The sequence below is a fragment of the Gastrolobium bilobum genome, unplaced genomic scaffold (genome assembly GCF_033153095.1).
Source record: "Gastrolobium bilobum isolate Gb01-03AN ecotype WA unplaced genomic scaffold, APGP_CSIRO_Gbil_v1 utg54108, whole genome shotgun sequence".
Classification (NCBI taxonomy): Eukaryota; Viridiplantae; Streptophyta; class Magnoliopsida; order Fabales; family Fabaceae; genus Gastrolobium; species Gastrolobium bilobum.
The window spans coordinates 98,517-119,769 of NW_026896535.1; the positions used below are offsets into that span (position 1 = coordinate 98,517).

The 21,253-nt window shown below is 35.7% G+C and overlaps 2 protein-coding genes across 2 annotated transcripts; both read left to right on the plus strand.

Annotated features, from left to right (window-relative positions):
* The first annotated feature begins 572 nt into the window (after nt 1-572).
* LOC133300324 (gibberellin-regulated protein 1-like) lies at nt 573-1,540 on the plus strand. The gene is made up of 3 exons (XM_061499844.1): nt 573-773; nt 985-1,024; nt 1,112-1,540. Exons 1-3 carry the CDS (start codon nt 696-698, stop codon nt 1,291-1,293), a joined length of 300 nt encoding a protein of 99 aa, XP_061355828.1. The 5' UTR covers nt 573-695; the 3' UTR covers nt 1,294-1,540.
* A 9,850-nt stretch (nt 1,541-11,390) lies between these two features.
* On the plus strand, nt 11,391-11,981 carry LOC133300328 (snakin-2-like). Its single transcript, XM_061499850.1, has 3 exons — nt 11,391-11,471; nt 11,648-11,687; nt 11,772-11,981. Exons 1-3 carry the CDS (start codon nt 11,391-11,393, stop codon nt 11,951-11,953), a joined length of 303 nt encoding a protein of 100 aa, XP_061355834.1. The 3' UTR covers nt 11,954-11,981.
* Nucleotides 11,982-21,253: the final 9,272 nt, after the last annotated feature.

A 21,253-nucleotide genomic window follows, 5' to 3' on the forward strand; every position in this document is an offset into this window, starting at 1 on the left:
AATAGCACAAGACTGTCATATTGTCACCCTCGTAAAGCATCTTGGTTTTGCATATTTTTTAATTAATGGCCAACAGTGTTAGAAATCGACACATGAATCGAAAACAATAAAGAGAAAAAAAAAAGAGATTTGACATAGTAATTTATTTTATTTATCCAATATAAATTATATCCAACTTGTTTTTTGTATATTTATCTCACTGTTACTTATTACAAGTCACTTAATTTATAAAAAAATATAAATAGAATTTAGAAAATAATAATAATAACTATTCATGGCTCAAACTCAAATTAATAAAAAAAAAATTACAATATGTGAAGTATAAGAGTCGTGCCCAACAAACAGTTCAAGTAAATAACTTTTTTTATTGATGTTATCCTCATTTGACTCGTTATAATGGCCTTAAAAGATAAGCTTGGGTTTGCAACTATGTGTTCGACTCGAGTGTCAAATTAAGATAAGACTCGTGGGGTTGAGAGTCAAACCATGCGCTGCTTCTCCTTACTTACTTGTTCCTATAATTTATAAAATTCTACACGTACTAATTAAGGAGTTTCCAACTTGTGTCCATACTTCATAGAACTCTCATCGATCAACTATAAATAGGAGCTCTTCCTGTTTCTCATTACACGCACTTGGCTATCAACTTTTTCATTAAGAATACATCTATCTTAAAGCTCCCCTTTCCTATACACATGGCTCTCTCTAAGCTTCTAGTTGCTTCCCTTCTTGCATCACTTCTCCTTCTTCATCTTGTAGATGCTTATCAACCGGTATAATTCAATATTCTGCTTCTTCTTAATTTCTATATGTATTAGTCATTAGTCATTCATTACTTACCTGGCACCCGTTCTCTCTTTCTTGTTCTTTATGCATGGTTCACATGAACCGAGTTAGTGTTGATTTCTTTTTCTTTTTTTTCTTTTTTCAAACTAAACATCTATTTAATTAACTAATTTATTACATACTTTTGGGGAACCGCAGGCATTCGCGCCAACTCAGGGTACTGTGCTTCAGCAGATAGGTACTACTAAACTGCAAAGGCAATTTCATATATACAATTATTACATCAATTAATTTTGAATTACGAACATAAAGTATACAATTGCAGATTGCAATGGAGCATGTGCTGCGAGGTGCCGTTTATCATCTCGTCCAAATCTATGCCACAGAGCATGTGGGAGTTGTTGTAGAAGATGCAATTGCGTACCACCAGGCACTGCTGGAAACGAAGATGTGTGTCCCTGCTATGCCAACTTGACTACACATGGTGGTCAACACAAGTGCCCTTAGGCTTGCGCATGACATTGTATTATATTAATACCATTGGTTTGCAGTCAGCATAAAATGTTGGTCAATGTGCTCTGAAGAATAACGTCATCGGAAATAAAGCCCGTTTTCAATACGTGTTGAATAATTGGGTGAAAATTTGGGATGTATATTTTCAAAATTATATATTGTCAAGTTGTGATTCCTTTCTTTTTTTATATTGTATTTACATTGGTTGTACCTCGTATATCACTTATATCAATAAGAATTTCTTATTTAATCATATATATTTTTTATGGGTTCTATTTTTCTTATGGTGCAGGAGATACTTTTCTTCTGCAAAAAAAATAAAATAAAAATAAATAACTTTTGACACAAACACAATGTTCTTATTTTGCGAGTTAACACGATACAAATATGACACGAATAATCTCTAAGAAAACTAATGCTGGCTAATTTCGGGTTGGCTGGTTGACACACGACATGACACAATTATTTTTGGGTCAATTTTTGCAAACCCAAACAGGACGTGGATTTTAAAATGGGTCTACCCAAACATGAAATTTTAATGTCGTGTCAGCATGTTGTGTTAAAAATTGCCACCACCAGATCAAATCAATTTTTCCATTGACATAATTAATGTTCAAATGATACAATCACTGACATTTTGTTCTTCAAAGAATTAGACGAAATTGTGCAATGCTTTTTGAAGTTGTCCATATACCAGCAAATAATTTTTTGTATCAAGCGCTTACCACTAGGGCGAATTATATAGTTGTTAATCAGGGCATAGCTCTTCCTACTTACCCCTACCAGTCAAAGCACCTTGGTTTGATCTGACTCCGACCCCACACTAGGCCTTGCCAAGGCAGGATATTAGCATCTCTATCAATATCCCCACCAACATCTTCCTTTCGCAAAGTGTCATTGAACCCATGACCTCAGTTTTGATACCAAGTGCTGGTTTGAGCGCTTATCACTAAGACAAAAACTATAGCTATTAGTATAGGCGAAACTTTTTATACTTACCCCTACAAGCCTAAGCACCGTGGTTCGATCTAACTCCGACCTCACATTAGGCCTTGCTAAGGCAAGATGTTGACATCTCCAACATAATCATCTTCCTTCTTATCAACTTAAGGAATGTAATATCCACATTTATAATTTTCATTGACACTATTTAATTTTTCAATGCTAAATCTCAAGTGAATAGATGATACATCAAATCCGAAGAAGAAGAAGAAGAAAATTTTTTGAACAAAACAAATGGCTAAAGAAAGAAAGGACAACTTAAAAGGCCTTTCATAGTGCTCAAATTGTGATAATGACACACTTCTTACTTATAATTACAATTCTACTAAGGGTAATTGCCCCATTATTCAACATGGACAATACTAAGCCTATGTAACTTATTAACTAAACTTAAGCTATGATACTAACTTTGTCACGGCCCAAACCCGAGTTATGGCCAGCACACAGACTAAACTTAGACTTATCACTAATTAATCTGGCAAGCCTAATTACAACCCCACTACATTTCATTTTATCAAAAGTCTACATCAAACCTTGCTTGTAGAAAAGATAGAACAACTCTAGATAATAACAGCGAAAAATATATTAAATATCTTGGCTACACGAACAATGTGTCAGGCTCACCAATGACAACCAAAACAGACCCATTTAATCAAACCGAAGGAGTGGAATCAGAAGTTCATTTTTTAACTTTATTTGGCAACATATAAAATTAATAATTAATTCAAATGGTAAATATGAGAAATTCTAAAATCCCAAACCAATTTATATTTGTAACAAAAATCAACATTTTAACAAAATCATATGCCGATGAAATCAAATAACAAGCTTGAAAAGCCACATTTGAAATCAAAATCCTTCACCATGAAACAAACACCACCCGAGAAAACTTATTCAACAATAGCTACACTGGTTTGGTACCTCTGTAACTCCATCTCAAGCCACCTACACCTATGATCAAGGGAAAGATTTTGCTGTCTCACCCACTTGTTAGGTCTATTCACATGAACCTTAAAGCAAGTCATCCCCCTATTATGAATACAAGTGTTTCAAACACAAGGTACATCATCTTTCTCAACTAACTTACACCTGCTTGAACCATTACTGATATGCCCCCAACTTGTTCTATTGAAGAGGCATGAAGGAACTTCTTCATACCAAGATCAAAGGAGTGTCATTGATAATGTCATGCTCTGCCCAAAAAAAAAAGTTCTAATAAGTATATTGCATGATTCCCACCTTACTCTTAATCAGACTTATTCAATTTTTATATGAATTCCTTTTGTTAAATGAGAGGAAAAAGAGAAATGTAAGAACCCGCACCGCTAATTAAGGAAATTAATTAGATAATTATGAGATAATTCCATAATTGACCCTAATAATTATTATGAGGCTCTAATAATTATAGTAAGTGAGTAATAATGCTGAAAGTCGCTTTTCTGACGAAAAGTGCAGATACCGATTCTGCTAGTCGGTATAAATGCGTACTGGCGAAGTATACCAGAAAATTATGAATAAAAATATGATAAATCTTAAAAAAATGAGTAGGTTCAGAATCTAAAGTTTGAGATTAAAATGCTAAGCGTAGCTATTTTCGTTAATACTGTGTGTTTAATTTTAAGTGAGCTATAAATACTCACTTTGGCCCAAAACCCTAGGCCACATTTTATCCTACGTGAGTCACTTGCTGAAGCTCTCAATCAGCCACCCTCTCCTCCTTTCAAACTTGAGTTTTCTCTTTAGAATCTCCCCAAGGTCTCACCTTTCCTTTGATTCTTCCTCTTTGAAGTTGTAAACACTGTCTTGTTGGGCATTGTGAGGGAGTGTGGTGTAGCCTTTTGAGTGTTTGTTGCTGCCTTTGGGTGGTTGAGGGCTAAGTTGTTGAGTCTTGTGGAGGGAGCCTTGTTCTTGTTCTTTGAGGCTTCAAGAAGCCATTTTGATGGTGAAAGGTCAAAGCTTGTTGTTGATTTTCGTAGTCTTGGTGGGACAGAACCTATGTGTTGTGTAGAGGACCCCTTGTGTGCCTCACTTTCAGATTTGTGGTGCATTAGAGGTATACTTGATCATAACTCTTGTCATTTTGATGTTTTAAGCTGGTTTAAGCAATTAAAAATCGTAACTTGAACCATTTGATAAAAGAAATGTGTTTCTGGGTTCATAACATGTTAATAAACATCTGTTTAAGGAGTTCTTGGACTCCATATCGAGTTTGGATCATTGGAGATCGATTTTACCTTTAAAACTCAGTTTTCTGCATTCTGCCGAAGAAGTATTCAAATACTTTTCGGGAAGTATTCAAATACTTTTCTGGGAAAATGCAGTGATCGAATACTTCGCGAGACAGCAGCGACCTAGTTTAGTAAAATTGCGATATCTCGAGCTACAGAGCTCTAAATTGAGTGAGGTTTGGTCCTATGTGAAGCTAACACATAGGGCTACAACCCTGCTGTATGTTTGAAGTGGAGACCCTATTGCTGGAAATTCAGCTTGTTGTAGGAACTTTGCAAAAATCATAACCAGAGTTATACAACTCCGATTGAGGCATACGATATGTCGTTGGAAAGCTTGAGATGTCTAGTTTAACATAGTAAAATCTTAGAGTATTTGGTAAAGATTTGCAATGGTATTTTTAATCTGGTAGTCGAATACTCCTTGTAGGAGTATTGGAATACTTTTCTGAGAAGAAAAGTATTCGGATACCTTTGAAGAAGTATTCGAATACTGGAAAGTATTCGAATACAGTGGGGTTTGATATTCGAATACTGTGGTATTCGGATACTGGAGGGAAAAGTATTCAGATACTTTGTAGTATTCGAATACTTAAATGAAAGTAATCGAATACTTTCTAGAGAGCTGGAGTATTCGAATACTACTCCTCGAGTATACGAATACCTCATGCAGAAACAACATGTAATGATTTAAAATGAGTAAGAAAGACTTAATCACTTAGTGTAATCTGTGCTATGATTATTGATGATTAATTATGGTATGAGCAGATTATGATTGTGCTGTTTGTGGGCCTTGAGCTTGTGTGGACTCTTGGTTTGGATAGCTAGTTTACAAGGTAAGCTTTCGTGTCCTCGGTTTAGCAATGTTGTGGTTCCACCATGTCCCATGGGGGTATGGTTAAATGCTTGCTGTGTTACATGCTTTGGATATTTGAAATGCTGTTGAGCTTTATGTGTAATGGCTTTTAATATGCATGTGTTGTTCCATCTTGACGGTAAGCCTGAGTATGTGGCGTCATACAAGACGGTGATCCGGGGTGGTGCAAGTGGCGTCTTGCACTAGTGTGGGTATTTGGCGTATATAAATCCTGCATTTCTCTAGCCAGTAGAATAGAATTGACACACATGACATGATTATCTGCTGCACTGCATTATTTTAGAACTGATGATGATAAACTGCTTTTGAACTTATATTGTACATGTAAGTGAGCTTGGGGTGGAAGATCCTTGAGGACCCCTTGCCTTACTGAGATTTCTTGTTTAGAGATCTCACCCCACGTTTGGGGAATGCTTATTTCAGGTTCAGGTAGTATGGGGACTGATGCCTCTGGCGGCAAGAGGCCAGAGCTTAGCTGATTATGATATTTATGTTGTATTGCTGACATGACTGGATTTGGATGCTGTTTATGTTTTCCGCTATTTATGATTATGTTGTTGTTGAGACTAATGTTGGGCTTGTTGCCTTATTTGAGTGAGCATGGGGATTGTCCATGACACTTTCTGTTAGTACTTTTAGATTGGAGTTGTATAACCTTCTAGTTGGTCCGGCCTACTTGTGGTAGTCTCGTGATTTCTAGAGACACACTTATATTATCTATGTTATGAGGTATTTCAGTTAGCGGTTTTATTGCAATTACATATAGGCGCTGTTTTATTAATTGATTAATAAGCACGTTGGTAATGATAATGACATCATAATTGGAAAGAAAAAGATATTCCGCATTTTTAATTAAGCGCAGCTTAATACGATAGTATGATAACATTACCGGATATATACGGGGTGTTACAAGAAACATATGAGTAAACCACATGCTTTAGATAAGCAGCGGAGGCACTATAATATAACTAACAAAAGAGGATATACATAAGAATTAGACGATGTGGGACTTTGTTCCATACACTAGGCTACTCTATATACTATATATTCAACATTCCCCCTCAAACTAGAGCATATAAATCATAACCTCCAAACTTGTTACATATGTTAACTATTTGAGGATCCCTCAAAGACTTAATAAATATATATATTAGTTGATCATTTGAGTCGACAAACTATGTAACGATCTCCCCTGATAAGACCTTCTCCCTGATGGAATGACAATCTATCTTAATGTGCTTATTTTTTCATGAAATACTGGATTGAAGGCAATATGCAAGGCAAGTTGATTGTCGCAAATGAGAGTAGCTGCCTCAGTTTGACCAAACTTCAGCTCCTTAAGTAGTAGTTTTAGCCATATAAGTTAGCATGTGGTTGTGGCCATATAACGATACTCAGCTTAAGTACTCAATTTGGCAACCACGCTCTGCTTCTTACTTTTTCAAGAGACTAATTTATCTCCAATAAACACATAGTATCCAAAGGTGGATCTCCTATCAATAGGACAACCTGCCCAATCAGCATATGAGTATCTCACGACTTTAATATGACCTTTGTCCCCATAGAAGAGACCCTTCCCTAGAACTAACTTGATCTACCTGAGAATACGAATTACTGTATTTTAGTGATCTTCACAAGGAGAGTTAATAAAATAACTCACTACACTAATTGCAAATGAAATATCTGGTTTAGTGTCCGTGAGGTAGTTTAGTTTTCCAACTAATCTTCTAGACCTTTCTGGATTGGAAAATGACTCCCCCTGATTTGGTAGAAGCTTGACATTTGGATTCATCGAAGTGTCAATTGGCTTTGCATTCAATAGAGTTGTTTCGAATATTCATAGCATACTTCCTCTAGGATACCACAATGTTATCCTTAGACTAAGTGGTGATAGAATACTGAGTGGTCAGCTTCTCTATGAGTTAAACCAAATTGTTTAATAATAGTGCTATATCTCCCAAACCAAGAATGTGGAGATTATTTGAAACCATATAGAGATTTGCGGAAGCGACCAATCAAACCAGACTCCACATGAGCAACAAACCCTGGAGGTCGCTCCATCTAGAGTTCTTTCGCCATATTTCCAAGTATGAAGCATTTTTAATATTCAACTGATAGAGAGGCCAGTGACGGATAGCAGACATACTCAAAAAAAGGCAAACTGATGTCATTTTCGCAACAGGGAAGAATGTGTCCCCAAAATCCAGACCAAACACTTAAGTGTATCCTTTAGCCACTAGCTGAGACTTGAGACGATCTACCTGACCATCAGGACCAAGTTTGACAGTAAAAACTTATCTACAACCAACAACAGATTTTTCAGAGGGAAGAGAAACCAAATCCAAGGTACCACTGCTCTAAAGCGCACACATTCCATCAAACATAGCTTGTCTCCATCTGGGATCAGATAATGATTCGCCCGTTGTCTTATGAACAAATATAGAGGACAAATAGTATAAGCAAGCAAAATATGATGAAGAAAGACAATGATAACTCATATTTAGGGCTGGCAAAATGGGCTGAACCCGCCGGGCTGCCCCGCCTTGCCTGCCACACGGGGCGGGGTGGGTTGAGTTTTTCAACCCACCAGCCGGCCAAACCCGCCCCGCCAAACCCATCAGCCCGCCGGGTTCGGCCCGCCACGGGAGCGGGCTAGCCCGACAAACCTTTTTTTTTTATATTACCCAAATCAGATAAGATCAAATTATCAAAACATTTTCTTCACACACGCAAACAATCAGGCACCCACTGTCCACTGACCCACATGAAAGCGCTGTACACCAAAAAGTTTTTCTTTGATTCTAGAAGTCTTTGACATTATTTGCTAATTGCTATTGCTTTTTTCCAGCTGGATCACTATTCTTGTTTGACCGAAAAGCACCTCGTTACTTTTGCAAGGATGGTCACCGCTGAATGTAACTAATTTTTTTTTTTTTTTTTGGTATCCAACTAATTTTTATTATTCAAATAGAGTAATGTATTTGAGTTTGATTTTTATTTTGTTCATTATGGTTTCTCATATATACCCTTAGAATTTTTGTTGGACTTTCATATGCAGATTTTGTTATGCTGCAGATTTTTTTTATGAATTTTTTTATATTTTTAGGAATTTTTTATGCGGAATTTTATATATATTTTTTATTTTAGGCGGGTTGGCCCGTAGCCCGTCAGCTCACTCATAAAACGGGACGGGTTGCTCAATTCAGCCCATTTTGTCAAAACGGGTCGGGGCGGGTTGACCCATTTTCAGCGGGCCAGTGGCGGGCCGGGCCGGAGCGGGCCAGCCCATATTGCCAGCCCTGCTCATATTAACCAAGTACCTGGGTGGCGGACAAGAGTTACGAGTACCTTTACGAAGAGCAATGAGTACGTCAACGTTTGAGGGTTGGACCAAAGAATGCATATATTTATATAAAATATGTACTTTACAAACAATACTTTCTCTTTGTTATGTATTATTCACTTCTTAATTTTTTTGGGCATATTCTTTTAATTTTTATTCACTTCTTTAATTCCCATTTCCAATGACAACTTTGCTTTCTCTCCTTTGACCACAGCCTTTCACTTATTCAAATGGCTTTCCAACGAAACATACAACCATTCCCCGTAACATTAAATCATACAGGAAAAAGGTTGATACGGAATCATATTCAACAAAATCAATATCCTGCGCATAATAAACGTTGGCTGATTCTCTTAAACTTGTTTAGCTTCATACCAGCGCAGTATCCAGCTTGGGTTTTACTATTAAGTTATATAAATATAATACATACTTATAAGATCAATATCACATTAAAAATGTTATATAAATGACAAATAGTCATTATTCATATAATATACAATGGGTAGGTTCTACTTATCTCCTTTTTTTCTTACCACCAATATTGTTATTGTTGAATCAAAATCAAATCAATAAATGTCACTTAATGTCATTTTGTAACGGTTGATTTGATTTTGATTCAACAATAATAAGATTGGTGATAAGAAGTTATAAGAAGAAAAGATGATATGTATAACATCCTCTTAATACACTTGTTCTGGTCGGTCCACACAGATCCAATCAATGGGCCGATCATCCAAGGCCCATTAAGGGTCCAGCTCATCAGCACCTTACAAGTGAGCTCATAGACCTCATTGTAGGGGCTCTTCTCCTTATACAACTCACAATCGTATATGCACGATGCAGAGGCAATGCCTCACTGCAATAGCGAGGTCTTGGCTAATGGTTTTCTAGCTCATTCTTTCTCTTTCTCTTATCATTAGGGAATACTCTAATCTATATAAACCCATTTTCTCCCACGGAAAAGGCACCTAACATAACACACTATCATGTGTTGTTGTTCTGTCGGATTTTAGAGCCACCACTGCAGCCTTCTCACACACCTCCCCTATTTGCAGCTTCCTCTGTGACTGTTTATGTGAATCTCTCGAGCTTTGATCTATATCATTGCCTTCTTAAGCACCCATATATACATCAAGATACTATATTCCTTGAGAGATACAGACGTAGCTTTCTTTCAGCTACAGTTGAACACTATTCTGGTCACTAATTTTTTTTATTAGGAGAAATTTAGATCTTATAGTACTATTTTACAAGTCAATAAAATTTGGGAGAACTAATATGATCAAAGAGCATTGATAATAAAAAGTTGAGGATAATTCAGTGTTTATAGAAACATTCAGATAATTAATATAAAAAGGGAAATTTATTCCAGTATTTATTTATTCTTTTAGAAACCGATACTGTAACATAAAAATGAATCTATAACAAGTAGGAAAAACCATTAAAAAAATAGATACATGATGATTTATTTTATTTTATTTTTCGAGTAGATGGGGGTAAGTGATATATGATAATTTTTCAATAGAGAGAAATATTAAGCATGTTACAGCTGGGGTGCCGCAGCATACAGCTGTCAAGGTTGGCTCCAGCAATCCTTTTCTTACTTTCTGCTAATAGTTCCTCTTCCTACTCCTCACATATCACCATCTCCCAAAGCCAAAATTGATGGATATAGACTTAGGAAATTTTTGGCTGTTATAATAATATTCGACACTACTTGTAGTATTCCGTGTACATGAAAAATTCATGCACTCTTTCTCCCCGTTCCCAATAACGCAATATGACCCACCTTGAGTAGGCCGCGAACATATACATATATTATCCGATGCAATGATGCATGGGTATCCCACTGTATTAGGTGGCGCTGCCTTTAGCTCTTTTGATATGATAGACAACTTAGTTACGCCAGCAAATTAATTAAACGAGTCTTTCAACTGGCATAGATAGAGCATTCTTACCCGCACCAGTTACAGCCAAAACAATAGCACAACATATTGTCACACTCGTAAAGTATCTTGTTTTGTTATCAAAAAAAAAAAAAGTATCTTGTTTTGCATAATTTTAATTCATGGCCCACTGTTTGAGGAAATATTTTTTTTATTAACGCTATCCTCAATTGACTCGATATATTAATGGTCTTGAAATATGGGCTAGGGTTGGGAAATTATGTGTTCTGCTAAAAAATTAGTCAAATTAAGATAAGACTAGTGGGGTTGTGACTTGTGAATGAGGGTACCATTGTAATAAAAACAAAGAAAACCATGCGCTGTTTATCCTTAAAATTAAAGACGGCCATATGGATACTTCACCCACCAGCCACCAAGTAATAGCACTTTATCGCCACTGGTTCCCACGATGCTTCCAAGAACCCATTTCAGTTTTCATTACAAAATTTCCCTCCCCAGTGACTAATTAATACCAACTTTTATTTTCAGGTCTCTTCTGCGCATACACCACATCACAATGTCCCACTTACGCATTCCTATACTTTTTAAAAATCCAACCTTACTAAGTAGCTGCCAACTTGTGTCCATGACACTTCATTATAGAGTTCCCATCAACTATAAATATATACGAGTTCTTCCTGTTTCTCATTCCTCACAATTATCAATCAACTTTCCCATTAAGAATACCTATAGCCATGGCTCTCTCTAAGCTTCTAGTTTCTTCCCTTCTTGCATCACTTCTCCTTCTTCATCTTGTTGATGCTTATGATCAACCGGTATAATTCAATATTCTGCTTCTTCTTAATTTCTATATATTTATTTTAGAGATTAGTGATTCGTCACTTACCTGGCACCCGTACTCTGTTTCTTGTTCTTTATGGTTCCCACGAACCAAGTGACTATTAATTTCTTTCTTTTTTAACTAAGCATCTATTTAATTAACTAAATGCAGGCACTAGCACCAACTCAGGGTACTGTTCTTCAGCAGATAGGTACTAAACAGCAAAGACAATTTCATACATACAATTATTACTTCATTTAATTTTGAATTATGAACATAAAGTATAAAATTTCAGATTGCAATGGAGCATGTGCTGCGAGGTGCCGTTTATCATCTCGTCCAAATTTATGCCACAGAGCATGTGGGAGTTGTTGTAGACGCTGCAATTGCGTTCCACCAGGCACTGCTGGCAATGAAGAAATGTGTCCCTGTTATGCCAGTTTGACTACCCGTGATGGTCAACATAAATGCCCTTAGACTTGGAATTCGATACCACCATCTCATGCATGACATTATGTTATAATAATAGCGTTGGTTCTCAATAGCATTACAAGTTGGTCAATGTGCTCGATCTGAAAAATAACGTCATCGAATACAGAGGCCGTTTTCAATGCGTGTTTTGAATCATTGGGTTTTAATTTGGAAGTATATATTTGCAAAATTAACAATCATATTGTCAATTCCCTTCTCGTTTCTATTTCATTTAACTTGGTTGTACTGTTCTATATGATTTATATTAATAAGAATTTTTTATTTGATATCTTTTATTTAAAATATTTAATATTTTACTCTATTTTTTTGTGTAGTTATTTAATATTTTACAGTTGTCGCAATTGAAAAGAGATCAATGATAAATAATCGTTAGAATTAAACACTAAATATCATTATTCAAATTTAAATTAACTTACACTCAATATTGAAATTTGCTTTTAAGAATATATAAATGTTATAAATAGATTTTTTTTTCTTTGCAATTACCAGCGTATCGCAAGTTTTTACATGTAAAACCAGGAAGTCGAATGGACCAAAATTTGCTCTCAACTAACATCCGGGTCATGTATCTTTAAGGAGGAGGAATTCTCAGGCGTTTTTATTAAAATAAATTGTTATCATATATCATTAAATATACATCATTCAAATTTGTAAATTATTTTTTTTTAATAATAAAAGTGAAATGGTATGATTTGATAATATAATTCTGGTAGGAAGAAAAAAAAAGGGATCTAAAACTTTTCCCTTAAAATGAACGGAGTACACGTGACAAAGGAGAGTAGGGAACTTTACTATTTAGTAAGTAATTTTTTAATCAGTGTTATATTTTTTTAATATCCCTTTACCTCTTGAGTAGGGCTGTGCACGAGTCAGGTCGGGTCAGGTTTTTGTCCGACTCGACCCAACTTGGTTTTTATAGGTCAGGTATTTTGACCCGACCCGCTTTAATTTGATCCAAGTTAGGTCTGACCTGGATTGGATTTTGTTAAACTAGTTCAGAACCAGTTTGGATCTGACCTGACTTGGTTTTTGAAGTGAGTCTGACTTGGTTTCTGAACTGGGTCAAATCTGACCTGACCCGTTTTTGACTTGGTTTTCTCACAAAATTTTGTCGAAATTTTTACGTTGCAAAAGACGAAAATTTCGTCACAAAATTATATTTTCGTCGAAATTTTTACAAAAAAAAAAATTTCTATTGAAATTTTGTTTCCGTCAACAGTTTTGACGATAATGATTTCTTCCATCAAATGTTTTAAACGAAAAAAGAATTTTGTCAAAAATTTTGACGGAATGTTTTTTGTTCAAAACTTCGATGGGAATGTGTTCTGACGGAAATTATTTCGAGGGAAATGTTTCATTTGAAACTTTCGACGAAATTTAGATTCTCTAAACAATTTTGACAGAATATTTTTTTCGTCAAAATGTTTTTTTTGTAAAAAAAATTTACGGAATTTTTTTTATAGAAATGTGTTTTGTTGAAAATTTTGATGGAAATTTTTTATCAAAAAACTTGACGAAAAATATTTAGTTGAAAACTTTCGATGGAAATGTGTTTCGCTAAAAACTTCGACGAAATTTTTTTTTGTCAAAAAATTTAACGAAAATTTTTTCGTCGGAAACTTTCGCCAAAATTTGAAATCTGTAAAGAATTTTGATGAATTTTTTTGCCGTCAAAATTTTTTGATGACGAAAATGTTTCCTTCGAAAACTTTAGCCAAAATTTGAAATCTGTAAACGATTTTGATGAAATTTGTTGCCGTCAAAATTTTTTGATGACGAAAATATTTCCGTCGAAAACTTTCGCCGAAATTTGAAATCTGTAAAGAATTTTGATGAAATTTTTTGCCGTCAAAATTTTTTGATGACGAAAATATTTATGTTGAAAACTTTCGCCGAAATTTGAAATCTGTAAAGAATTTTAATGAAATTTTTGATGGAAATGTGTTTCATCGAAATATTCAATGGAAATTGTTTTGAGGAAAATGTTTCATTTGAAACTTTCGACGAAATTTAGATTCTCTAAAGAATTTAGACAAAATATTTTTTCTGTCAAAATTTCTTATCGAAATATTTTTGTCAAAAAATTTTACGAATTTTTTTTACATTTCTGTGTTCCGTTGAAAATTTTGATGGATATATTCTTTATCAAAAAACTTGACGAAAATATTTAGTCGAAATTTTTTGATAGAAATGTGTTTCGCTAAAAATTTCGACGAATTTTTTTTTTGTCAAAAAGTTTAACGAAAATGTTTCCGTCGAAAACTTTCGCCGAAATTTGGAATCTGTAAAGAATTTTGATGAAATTTTTTTCTGTCAAAGAATTTCGATGAAAATGTGTTTCGTCGAAACTTTTTATGAATATATTTTTTTGAGAAATATTTTAACGAAATTTAGGGTGTGTTTGATTGTGTTTTGATTTTTTTGTTCCTAAAACTGTTTTGTAGAATAATTATGGAAACAATTGTTTTCTATGTTTTTTTTTTTATTTTGAAAGTTAAAAACCAAAACAGAAAACAAAAACAACTCAGGCATGTTCTCTAAATTTGATTCTAAAAACAAAAAAACAGTTACAATTTTTAAAACCTTTTTTACAAAACAGGCCTTACCAAACGAGTTTTTTTTGTTTTTTTGTTCTGAAAACTAAAAAACTGTTTTTGAAAACAGTATTCAAACAGAGCCTTAGATTCCGTAAAAAAATTTGACAAAAAAAATATTTCGTCAAATTTTTTTACCGATATGTTTTTAGTCACAAATTTTGATGAAAATATTTTTCGTCAAAATATTTTGCGAAAATTTTTATGAAAATGTTTTCCATAAAAAATTTTGACGTAATTGTTTTACGTTAAAACTTTTCTTTTAATGTAATTGTGATTTTGTTTTTCACATAATGGGTATGGGTAAAGTTTTGGGTCAGTGGGTCAATATTAAAACGAGTCAGGTCTAAAACTGACCCAAATAAAAGTGGGTCAGTATTTAAACCAGTTCAAAAAATATGGGTATTTATGGGTCAGATCAAGGGCAGGGTAAGTGAACCAGTTTTTTTGCACACCCCTACTCTTGAGATAAAATTTAATATCACAATTTTTTTGAAAAAATACCAAAATAAACGCCACAATTAACCTCTGCGATAACTCGATTTCCGGTCGACAAAGCTTGGACGACCAATTGTTGCACTTGTGCAGTGAAAATGTATTGTTGTCTGTTCTTGTCCTTAGTAATGGACTAATTTAAGAGTATGGGAGATGTAAAAGTATGAATTTTTGGGCTTTTTGACCACTGGATGCCTATAATCAATCTACACACGAGGTCGGTGACACCATGCGAGTGGACTTAATCAATCATAAATGTCAGTGTGGTAGGTTCACGACAAGGAGGTATCCCTGCAGCCACGTATTAGCAGTTTGCAAGGCAGCTCGTTTGAACCATTATGATTATGTGGATCCTGTTTTCAAAATTCCAACCATTACTAAAGTATATGCTGCACACTGGTATCCTATTGGCAATGAAATGTTGATTCCATCAGTTTTTGGGCCTACTGTAATGCCGGATGTAAGGTTGGTACGCGCAAAAGGAAGACCAAAGTCTTCAAGAATTCAGAATGAGATGGATTGGGTTGAGTCTCAACCCTCGAGCAGTCAGAGCAGATGTAAGCATTGCAAGCAAGTTGGACATAACATTCGTACATGTCCATCGAGGCTAAGACAAGCATGACCCTTCGTTGTTACGTGTAATCATACATGACTTTGTTTTGTAATGACTATGCTTTTATGTATTGTTTTTCATAGTGAGAGGACATCCACTGTATTGTTGTGTAATGTAATGGTTATGGTAGACATTACCCTTTGCTTCATTTAAGTCTTTTGTTGTATGAAATGTACGGATGATATCAATCCCGCATACACGGGAAGTTAGCTCACCATGCACATAGCCCAGGTTCTGGTAGAATGCTCGCACCATGACCTCTGAGTATGGGCACCTCATCTCCGCAAGCACCAGCAAATGTGTTTGCTGAAGAAGTGGGACTATGTCGAACCGCTCCAAATTGAAGAACGCCGAATCCAGTGATTTCGGCTCACAAATTTTTCAGCTCATGAAAAACTTCACAAACCGCTCGTGTGCACCAGCGTCATCCTCAAATAAGTATCCGAACGGCAGGTCCGGAGCCTGATGCACAGCCTGGGGCTGAGAGGAGGAAGATACATCATGTCGGTGCTTGCTCCTCCCTTCAGTATTCACCGCTCTCTTCTTCCCAGCGCGTCTGTCCTCCATGCAATAACACTGTAAAACAAAATTAAAAAAAAAATTCAATTTCAGAGAATATGGATAAATAGGTTTAGGGTTAAGGTTAGGGTTTTTTATTAGCAACAAATCAGAATGCATTTTGAAAATGAAAATTAACAATACGCAAAGCAATAAATTAAAATGCATACATGATTACATCAAGGTCAGGCCGAATTTTATGATGAATCAGAAATTCAAACGAAAAAAAAATAACAAATCTTGAAATTTCAATCGGTAGAAGGAACCCATACCGTGCGCCAAGGATGATGACAAATTCTTGAGATGATCGATCAAACGTGCTCCCAGAATGGACGAAATCGCACTTCAACAGCTCTCTACCCGGGTACCCTTTGTGGGTTTTCCAAATGGGGGCTGCTGGGGCTTTTAAAAAACCCTATTCGCGAAATCTACCCGGGTACCCCATTTCCTACCCGGGTAAATAATTCAAAACATTTCCAGATTGAAGAACAATACCCGGGTACCCCCTACATACCCGGGTATGGTTGATTTTTTTAAAATATACCCGGGTATGGAGTGGGGTACCCGGGTATGTTTCGTGGTCAACGGTCAAATAGGGGCAGATTGGTGTTATGTTTGTTTGGAGGGTTAATTTTTCGTAATAGTTTCTAATCGAGGGCAATTTGGTAAATAATTATTAATAAAGGGCTACAGTGGTCAAAAAGCCTGAATTTTTGTGTTCAATGAATCATCACTAAGAGAACCAAATAGTGACTCAATCCATAGTGATCAGACTTAACAATGACAACCAAAACTCTAAGAACAAGCATTCAATTAAATAATTTTCAAAAGCAAGCAAGTCCTAAAATCGCGACAAGAGATTTATCATTAAAGCATAAAGAACTGAATCCTTACACATCCCTCACTAGGATTATCAGTCCACTCATCACTCAAGTGTCTAAGGGGTTAGTGTATTACTCAAATCTTCACTTAATTAATACTACTATAGACTTGGTCACGTTCTCACTCTCCACGACCAAATAACATGCACAGAAAATCAAGAGGTTTTTACTCAAAATGTAATGGGACTTAACTAAGAGAAGGATAAAAAAATAAGAAATATAGCTAAAGAACTAGAAAACAGATCAAGCAAGGTATAAGCACAAACACATTTTTCAGCATACAATATCCTTCACCCTTTCTTCCTCCTTTACAGCATGCATATACTTTATTTTTCTATATTTTCTTTTCTTTTTCAACCCCAGGACTTTTCTTTTCTTTTCTTTTTCATTTTCTTTTTCTCTTCTTTTTTTTTAATACTTTTATTTGCACAAAATTTAAAGGGGCAGAACAAAATATTATTATTTTTTATTATTCATTATTTTCAACCTTTGCTTTTGCTCTGCACCTTTTGACCATCTTTCACCCCCAAACTACACAAGTTAGAGTACTTATGCTCAGTTGCTCACACCTTACCATGATAAATCTGCAATCCAATCCTATTTCAGGTAGAGATGTGTGTATGAAGTGGCTAATCAAGACAACAGGTTATTCAGGAAAAAATAGGTCTAGGCTCAAAGAGGCTAAACAAAGGATACCATAATGGGTGGCTAGATGGCCAAATGGCTAAAAACAAGAAACAATGTGTCAATTATATCAATAGTGGATATCATTAACCATCTCAAGGAGAAACAAAGCAAGTTCTAGGGTATTGTCAACAGTGAAGTGCACACCAAAATGAGAATTTTCTATTTAAGCTCGAAACCTTATAGATATGGGTGCATGATTCAGCTAACTATACTCTCTCTTCATAACTCAAAATTGTAATCCTAATGTTCCTGTTGACTCTTAGACCTACTCAATCAGTTCTTATTCATAAAATCAAAACATGAATATAAGTCATCATATTATGAATCAAAATCACTGAGTGACTCCTATCTTAACTCTCCATTGTCACAATCCCAACTCATAACAACAAATCAACCAAAGGGAAAGAAAGAAGAATGCAAAGAAGGGTCGACGAAAACTTTCCTGAAAAATCTGCATTAAGCGCTCAACAGCTCTCATAAACTGCTATTATGTGGTGATGCGCCCCCATCCCCAGATTTAGGAATTTGTTGTCCTCAGCAATAAGTTGAAGCGAACAAAAATTGAAAAGTAAGAACTGTGCATCAATAGAAGGGGCACGTATTAACAATAATAATCAGAAGTAGCATTAGTGTCAAGCCCACTATAGGTTGGTAATATTGTCAGATATACAGTACCATGGAGATCTGAAAATGAAAGCAAAACAAAATAAAAAGGAAAATAAAATAAAAACAAAAGGAACAAAAGATAAAGCTAAACTAGCATCCTCATCAATCACTATAATCTGGGTCCCAATCACTAGAGAGATAAAACAAAGAAAATCATTCCCAAATTTAGCACTCTAACATGATCTAAACTAGAATCAACAACACATCACCTCCTAAAAGTCTCAACAACAAGTGAACAATTCCCAGATTTATCCACAGTTATATCCCAAGTCAGAATTATCAGTCCAATGATCCAAACAAGACTTGCGACCATCAGTAGTTGCAACATAGAAGCTTAACTCAGGCATAATTATCATGTTTAGATATTAAATTACATGAGAAATAACAGAAGATCTGGAAATCCCCAAATTTTCAAGTCAAGAACCCTAGGTTTTTGCATGTTCAATTTCAACCTTAAGGTATGAAACAGGGAAATGAATCAATCAATTAGACATGCCACAAGAGTTCAAACACCCAAATGACTCGAGATTAAGCGATGAGAAAAGAAGAAGGGCCATACATGTGGTTCCTCGTGCAAAAGAGTAGTGATACCAAAGGAGAGAGATGTCATCTAATTGGTAAGATGACCAATGGTGGTACTGCTATGAGGGTGTTGAAGAGTGCCTTAGTGGTGTGTGGGGTGATAATGAGTGAAATGAAATAAAAAGGGGAAGGGGAGGAAATGTGATTCAAGTGAAATCACGTGTTTGCTTGCAAGCTAGCGAGAATATCAAGCAAGCCTCATGATTTTTATATCTCGCTGAGTTACTCGCTATAGCAAGGAAACTCGATGAGCTTAACTGATTTTCCATGCTTTTGGCTAGAATGCTCGTTTAGGCGAGCAAGCCAGCAAGAAAAGGCTGAAAACTTAAAAAAATAGATGAAAATAATTACCTATACCTCAGCCTCTTGCCCTAAATCTATAACCTCTAAAGTGCTTCCTCCACTGTTGAGTGTGTCCTCTCGACAGTGCCTGCAATCCAAATGAGTAACGACCAGTGCTAATAAGACTAGTGATGAGTTCCAGAAAAACAAAAATAGAACAAAATCAAAAATATGAAAGAAAATAAATTCGTAGGGTTGCCTCCTAACAAGTGCTTGTCTAACGTCTCGAGCTTGATGTGGACGGTTGTCATTATTGTGGCTGGTAGCTTGAGCGCAATGATGTCACCATCCCTTTGCTCAAAAAGTATGCTCTGACATAGTGGTGCTCATATGCATATATATGAATGAGGAAGAGTGGCCTCAGGAACTATAAACTTTGCCTTTACATGCTTTCCTTTACTCTTAGATCTTTCCATCTTCACCTTCGGCTTGCATTTCCCATATGAATAATGATCATTCGTGTCTTTTTCCTCAACCTTCTTCTCATCAATAAAGGTCTCCTCTAGCTGAGTTATAGGTGGTGGAGAATCTTTTTCAAAGACTTTAAGGATAACTTTCTCTCTTACCACCTTTAAGATTAACTTACCTTTTGGCACATCGATCAACACTCTTGAGGTCGCTAAGAAGGGTCTCGCAAAGATCATGGGAACAGTAGCATCTTCCTCTATATCCAAGATAACAAAATCCATCGGAATGATGAACTTATCCACCTTGATGAGTATGTCCTCTATTACTCCATAAGGTTGCATGGTGGAGCGGACAGCTAGTTGCAAGATCATCTTGGTTGATGGCGTTGTGATCACATAAAACCTCTGCATCATAGATAACGACATGACATTGATGATGGCGTTGTGATCACATAAAACCTTATCCACTATCATTAAACCAATCATGCAAGAAATATTGAAGCTCCCCGGATCTTTTAATTTCAGAGGCAACTTTTTCTGTGTGATTGCATTGCACTCCTATGTCAAGAATGTGGGTCCTTCGGCTATGAGCTTCTGCTTCTTGGATAGGATCTCTTTCATAAACTTAGCATATTAAGGAATTTTCTCCAAAGCTTTTGCAACAGGAATATTGATCTGCAACTTCTTAAACATGTCCAGGAACTTAGAGTATTATTGCTTCTGAGCTTGTTGCTTAAGTCTTTGAGCATTGGGAGCTTTAGCATAAGGAGATGTCTCAAGTAAATTTTTCTTCTACTCCATAGAATTTTTCTTCACATTTTGCCTTGAGGTGTCAACCTTCTCATTTAGCTCCCCACCGATAATAATGACATCCTTATCCACTGCACCTTTTACCTTTCATCAGTAGGCTTTTCTTCTTCAGAATTACTATCATTGTTTTGAGCAGCTAAAATCTTCTCCACACGCTGAATCAATATCCCGTTCTTTGTAGTGATGGCATTTCAGTGCTTCTTGCAATTAATAATTATGTCACTAGGAAAGGTACTTGGAGTCCTGTCAACTAACTGCCTAAAAAGCTGACCAATCTGATTCTCCATATTTTTAATAGAAGCCTCCTGATTCTTGAAGGATGCTTTAGTATCTTCCATAGAACTTGGAGTCGAGAGAGTCAATTTCTCAAGAACTATCTCCAAACTAGAAGGTTGACTGGGCTACGCTAGCTTAATATTCAGATTAGTTTGTTGTGGTGCAGGCTTGAAGGAGAATGTTGGATGATTCCTTCAGCCAGGATTATAAGTATTACTACAAGGAATATTCTCCATTCGCTGGTTGTTCCAAATTGAATTCACCCGGGATGGGTCTACTATAACAGTCGAATCACAACTATCACTGTTATGATCTCCACCGCAAGTATCACAAACAACTGGGAACTGGGCATTAACAGCTGAAATTCGAGACTG

Coding starts and splice junctions, on each gene's coding strand:
- LOC133300328 (XM_061499850.1), top strand. CDS start 11,391: ATGGCTCTCTCTAAGCTTCTAGTTTCTTCCCTTCTTGCATCACTTCTC. Junction 11,472..11,647: donor TTGATGCTTATGATCAACCG/GTATAATTCAAT, acceptor AACTAAATGCAG/GCACTAGCACCAACTCAGGG. Junction 11,688..11,771: donor TACTGTTCTTCAGCAGATAG/GTACTAAACAGC, acceptor ATAAAATTTCAG/ATTGCAATGGAGCATGTGCT.
- LOC133300324 (XM_061499844.1), top strand. CDS start 696: ATGGCTCTCTCTAAGCTTCTAGTTGCTTCCCTTCTTGCATCACTTCTC. Junction 774..984: donor TTGTAGATGCTTATCAACCG/GTATAATTCAAT, acceptor GGGGAACCGCAG/GCATTCGCGCCAACTCAGGG. Junction 1,025..1,111: donor TACTGTGCTTCAGCAGATAG/GTACTACTAAAC, acceptor ATACAATTGCAG/ATTGCAATGGAGCATGTGCT.